The sequence below is a fragment of the Vulpes vulpes genome, chromosome 14 (assembly GCF_048418805.1).
Source record: "Vulpes vulpes isolate BD-2025 chromosome 14, VulVul3, whole genome shotgun sequence".
Classification (NCBI taxonomy): Eukaryota; Metazoa; Chordata; class Mammalia; order Carnivora; family Canidae; genus Vulpes; species Vulpes vulpes.
The window spans coordinates 32,982,837-32,989,140 of record NC_132793.1 but is presented as its reverse complement, the minus strand read 5'-3'; the positions used below and the strand labels follow the sequence as shown (position 1 = coordinate 32,989,140).

General features: G+C 37.1%; 1 protein-coding gene across 1 annotated transcript; it reads right to left on the bottom strand.

Annotated features, from left to right (window-relative positions):
- Window positions 1-2,625: 2,625 nt before the first annotated feature.
- Window positions 2,626-5,852, bottom strand: LOC140595391 (vacuolar protein sorting-associated protein 35). Its single transcript, XM_072736363.1, has one exon. It carries the CDS (start codon window positions 5,839-5,841, stop codon window positions 3,451-3,453), a length of 2,391 nt encoding a protein of 796 aa, XP_072592464.1. The 5' UTR covers window positions 5,842-5,852; the 3' UTR covers window positions 2,626-3,450.
- Between the last annotated feature and the right edge of the window lie 452 nt (window positions 5,853-6,304).

The following is a 6,304-nucleotide window of genomic DNA, read 5'->3' as shown; positions in this document are numbered from 1 at the left end:
TGATTGATCTAATGTTTGAAGTTGCCAGCAGATAGCAGAAGATATCATTTTATATTATGTGGAAGTGGCTACTGAATAATATAAAAGACTTATAACTCTTTAAAACAGAACTAGTAGAGTAACATTTGCAGAAAGCAGACTCTGAATAAGAAATACACATCAATGTCCAGGGACAAATATATGTTTGTAAGTTAGTGCTCCCTTCCACTCCCCTAATGCTAGGCCTGCCCCTACCTACCAGAAGCATTTAATTTAGTACCTATATCTACCGTTTTCTATTTTCCCAAACTTTGCCATTACAATGTCACCTGTCCTATGTTACATACCTTCTGCCATTTGCATAGAGTTAGGTAATTTAATACATTTATTCATGATGTAGTAAAAGGCAATTTGAGGTTAATTTATTACTCTTTCCAGTTTAATATTAATATTTTGTTAGGTAGGGGGCACCTGGGTGGCTCAGTGTTTGAGCATCTGCCTTCAGCTCAGGGCGTGATCCCGGGGTCCTGGGATTGAGTCCCGCATCAGGCTCCCCGCAAGGAGCCTGTTTTCTCCCTTTGCCCATGTCTCTGCCTCTCTCTGTGTGTCTCTCATGAATAAATAATTTTTTTTTTGGTTAGGAATCATGTGAAGATAATGATTAGTCCAGCAAAGTCACTTTAATAATAGGTCTTCAGAACTGCAGCTGATTGATAAGTAATGGGATATATTTAATGCGGTGGTGTTTTCAGTACCTTCAAGTGGTTCTGCACAGGCTCAATCCATCTGTGTGGAAGCTATTCCTGGCCAACAAAACAATCCTGATACAGCCACCAAGGCCTTTTATTACTTTCAATCTCATGAATGTTTTGCTGACACCTAAGTAGGTAAGTGAGAGCCAAAAGAACTGACTGGTAGGCCAGGAAATAGTAGAGACTATTTTAATATTTCAATGTCTACAACATTATCCTACTTATAATGCCAATTTATATTATGGTCCTCATGACCTCATTTTTTTCCTGATCCTGTCTGTATAAGTGCTGAATAATTTCTAAAGGGGATACTATTAATAAGATGCAATATCTCCTACTGACTTGTATTTGCAGGCAATACCTGCTAGGAGATTTGAGTAAGAAGAATAAACAAACTGCTACATAGACCATTCCAGAACAAATAATACTTACTGAACTTAGTCATCTTCTTTTTTGTTTTTACTATATTAAATAGGGCCCACGTTGTATAACAATATAAAGTGGACTTAAAGGAGAGTTTTGCCAAGATTGGCTAGCTGCTAACCAAACCCATTTCCTCTTCTTCCTGAGCACACATTTAGACTACATTTCCTGCCTCTTTAGCAGTTAACTGTGCTCGTGTTTGGACTAGCCAATAGAATGTGAGTAAAGGTAATATGTGCTATTTCCAGGTCTGAGCAATACAAATATGTCACTTGAGGAAGGCAAAGGACAGGATGGAAGGAGTCTGAGTCCCTGTGTGATTATTATGAGAAAAAAAATATGAGTAAAATCTTTGGAAAAACTCAATAAGAACAGTTCCCGAAAAACAAAACAATCAAAAACAAGATAAAACAAAACCTTTACAAATTAAGTGTGGGAGATACATCTACAAACAATTAGAAATATCAAAATCTAGAAACACTCTGTTTCTCAAGTGTCTTCAGTTTCTTGTTTTAAATTATGCAACTGAAACTAGAAGTCATAGCCAAAGCTGTATACTAATGCAAAAAAGATCTAGAATGACTAATTATTCAACAACATACTTATATCCTTGGCTCTATGTAAAAATATCAATAAAGGAAAGCACATACATATCTATGTTCTGAGTTAACATAAAATGTTAATTTATAGATGTACTCTTTTACTAATTTTAGTCTTGAACTATTTTCTTTGTTGTAATTACAATTACCCAATCAACTACTGGTTCCAATCATGTGAAATTATAAAGCTTCTACTCAAGTTACAATATGTGGATAGTACTCTGTAGTGTTAAAATAAAAAAAAAAATAGAATAGGACTAGTTATGGACATTAATATAGTTAGGTTAATTACAAAAGCTCTTTCCAAAAACATAGCATTAAAGCAGAGAACTGGAATTAGGGAAGATGATAATATTGACAACATTCAGTAGAAGGGTGGCCCAGGCTGAACAAAGCATGAAAGAACTCAGCTTTGTGAGTACATGAAAGTAGGTCAAATTGTGATGACTTTAGAGAGAGGTGAGCAGAGACCAGAGCAGGTAGGGAGTTGCTATGGTGGGAAATTTGGATTTTACTATATGTGCAATGAGAAGCCATGGCAGACATTTAAGCAGTGGGGCAGTATATGTCATCTTTTGGTTTTAAAAAGAGCATTTCAGATAGTCTCTAAACAATATATTAGAGAAGACAGCAGTAAAATGAGAATTTTGTTAGAGGATTTTGTAGTAGGACTGTAGAAATTTGAAAGTTGTGGCTTGGTCCAGGGCCATAAAAGTGGTGATGTAAAATAGTGAGTGCATCTAAGATAATTCTAGAAATGAAATTAATAGATTGGGGATTGAATGTGAGAATGAGAAAGAGGAGGTGGTCAAGGCAGTCAGATGTTTCTGTTTGTTTGCTTTTTGCTTTCTTTTATTATGTTTTAACAACAGTTTATTTATTTTTTTTTTTTTTGTTAATAGCAACTTTATTGTTCCACTGGTGCAAAAAAAAACAAAAACAAAACAAAAACATAATTGTACGATGCATTTCCCCCTAAATTTACAATAATGAAGGTTATACATAAATTATATTGATCACAAATTTTCTATTTTATACTAATATTTAGAACAAAATTATTTGGATAAATATGCCCAGAGGACAACTTAAGTTCTTAATGGATGATTGAGTCCAAATATGCAAAATATAGCTTTTGGTATTGACCATGGTGTTTCAGAATTCTCAGACATGCAATAATATATTCTAGTTTTAGGGAAAATTTTACACATGGCCTTATCTTGCATTTAGGGAAAAGCCCAAGCTGAATTTCACATACGTAGTATCCCTTTCCTCTAAATTATTCTCAAATTGGACTAGAGAACAAAGAGACAGACACTTTCAGGTTAGTACTCCCAAGTAATGAAGGAAATTACACAACCAACAAAACAGAATAAAGGAAGAAGAGCTTCATTAGTAGCTAAGAGGTGGTTTGTCTTTCCTTTTTTTTTTTTTTTTTTTTTACAGACCACATGACTTTTAAATAGCAGATCAATCATGCCACCTGGGGTGATAAGACAGATTGAACACTTATGAAGTGAGTAACTTTATTAAGGTCCTGAAGGTGAGTGTCCGGAGGTGCTGGGTAAAACACATCACAGGTAAGAACGGGAAACCTACCTCAGCATTTCTGAAAGGCACAATCTATGGAAGGGAAACCTAGTATAATAAAACCCTTACTGGATGTACATGGAAAAGAGTAGGGTGAGCCTGTTTCCTTTTCAAAGGACGAGACCTTCATAAATTGGACCCTCAGATTCTGGTGATTCCCGCCTCAAACGCAAATGCTCCAATGTGTTATGAAAATGTTTGTTGATCTGCTCTGTTTCTTCACTGGACTCAAGATTTGGGAGATCTTCACGAATCTTTTGGATAAGCTGGTTCAAAACCTGAATTGTGACCGCATCATTTTCCTTTTCATAAAAATAGATATATCTGTTCAGAATTTCTATAAAAAGTTGCACTTGTAAAGAGGGGTCCATGCACTGATTTGCTATTTTCAGAGCTTTCTTTAGGCATTCCATTACCCTCTTGCCTCCATGAAGCTCCTCCCCATTTTTGTCTGTGTTTCTGCCAGACCAGAAGAGATGTGCACAGGTGCTCACAGCTCGGCCCTGATCGGGTTTCTTCAGAAGTTTGGATGCAGCAAGTGCACACTGAGTTCTCAAAGGTTCATGATTCTCTTCACTGAAGCACTTCATCCTCTCAAAAGTACCAATGATCAAGGTGATGGCAGCCAGCTGTGCTTTGGAATCACTGATTTCATCTTCATACAGAGAAAATGCCTGGGACATAAATTCATATGCTACCGTTTCATGATTTTCAAAACCAATTTCTCCAGCAGCTAGAGCCCCTTGAAGGAAGAGTCTCAAGGGTAATTCTGCTAGCTCTGCCTTGATCAAAGCACTGATAGTCTGGTGAGCGAATGAAAAAATCTTCTGGCATTTCTTTTCCCATTTGTCATCCACTTTAGAATTCTCTTTGTAGCGAAACGCCAGCTGGTAGGCTGCAAACACCAAAGGTGGCAGTGTGAAGCGAATCCGTTGATTTCCACCAGCTCCAAAATGTTTTCGTGCGGTGTTTAAAATCAAGTACTGCTGATCTGGGTCCTCAGACCGCAGAAGATGAATGAATCTGCCCACAAGGCTCTGCTCATCAGCAAAGTCTTCTGGATCAGGGTCTTCTATGGGCTGATCTGGCTGATCCTGAATCAATGTGGACACCAAATTCATTATGGAATCCACCTGGTCTTGAGAGACAATTTCTGTGTTATAATCCAGAACATTACTAAGCACATAACAACTCATGCTCTTTCTGGACTCATAGTCAAAATACTCAAAAAGTGGGTGAAAATGTTTTAATTTCAAGACTGTTAAGATATTGTTGTAAGTGTCAACAGGTATCTTCAAAAGTCTGGTGAGCTCTTTTGAAACTGCACTACTGGTAGCAATATGTTCAAGGTTGAGCTTATTAAATATCTCCACTGTAGTTTCTAGAACTTTATCAACATAGTCCACACGATCAGGGTAACACTTCATAGCAAGATTAATTAGAGAGACTTGTAAAGATACAACATCCTCTGAAGGCATGTCTTGTCTAGACTGTATTACTGTAGCCACCTGCTGTGAAAATATGTCAAAAAGTTTAATATCTGCTGGGATTCCAGGTCCATCTTCACGGTGAGCAAATAAAGCTAATCTATCAATTAAAGCAATGATTATGTTCTTCACATTTACATTTTGGTGTAACTCAGCACAGGCCCGGAGAAAAGGATTCAAAGTCTGAAGGTGGAATTCATCAGGGAAAACCTGAATAATACACTCCATGAGATACTCTTGAGCCAAAGCATCCCTGCAATTCACAACTTGCTCCAATATGCCAGTCAAAACAATCTGTTTGTAACGTTCCACATTTACACCTTCCAACTGACTGAGGCGCACCAAATTTGTTCCCACTAAAATTCTCAGTTCTTGTCTTTCTCGTTCTCTTTTTTCTCTATCTCGGCTATGTCCCTGATGTTGCATTCGCACCCAGAGTTTGTTCATCTCCGCAAAGTTAAGTAGTACAAAATCCATGGAATCACTGATATCACCAGTTGTTTCTTCATCTGTTGGCTCTCCTTCATCAGGTAAGATGTTTCTGGTACACTGAAGAAGATAGTTTCGAAGAAATAAACCTCTTAAGGGATGCTGCACACCACGACACATTTCTACCAAATCTTTTAAGATATCTTTCCTGGACTGAGGAAATGACTTGACATATACAACTCCAACTGTGATCAACAGGTAAAGCCTTGGGATAATGTTTCCAGCATACTGTACAAGTTCATAGAGATCTGCCACTTTTCTTCCTTTAGCAAATTCATCTGTCAGGTAGACCTCCAAGTAGTGTAGTTCATCAGAAATAGCCATATAAAGTTCATAGTAGCTCTTTGGTGATAACATAGAAGTCCGGAGTTCACCAAGCATATTAGAAGCATGTTTCAGAGCATCCATAAGCTTGTTTTTGTCCAGGCATCTCTTCATCTGGAATGACTGGACCTTCACAGCCTGGATGGCTTCATCCAAGAGCTTTTCCTGCTCATCCTGAGGTGACTGCTGTGTTGTAGGCATGGCGACTCCCCCACAACAGTTTAAACAATAAAACCATTTCCTCAGAAATGAATGATGAGAAAGAACTAAGGAATTTAGTGGGGTTTTTTTATTTGATAAGAACACTTAACATGTAATCTACCCACTTACCACGTATGTAATAAAAAATAAAGTATCATTAATTATAGTCACAATGTTATATAATAAATCTTTAGGATTTATTCATTTTGTGTAACTGAAATATTATCCCTGCTGAACAACAATTCCCAATCCCCCTGCTTGCCCTGTCAATCATGATTCTACTCTCAGATACTATGAATCAGACTACTTTAGATTCCTCATGTAAATGGAATTGTGTAATAATTGTCTTTCTGTGACTGGTTTACTTTAATTAGTATAATGTCCTCAAGGCTCATACATATTGTTTTAAATGATAGAACTTCTTTCTTTTTTAAAGGCTGAACAATATTCCATTGTGTGTGTA

Coding starts and splice junctions, on each gene's coding strand:
- LOC140595391 (XM_072736363.1), bottom strand. CDS start 5,841: ATGCCTACAACACAGCAGTCACCTCAGGATGAGCAGGAAAAGCTCTTG.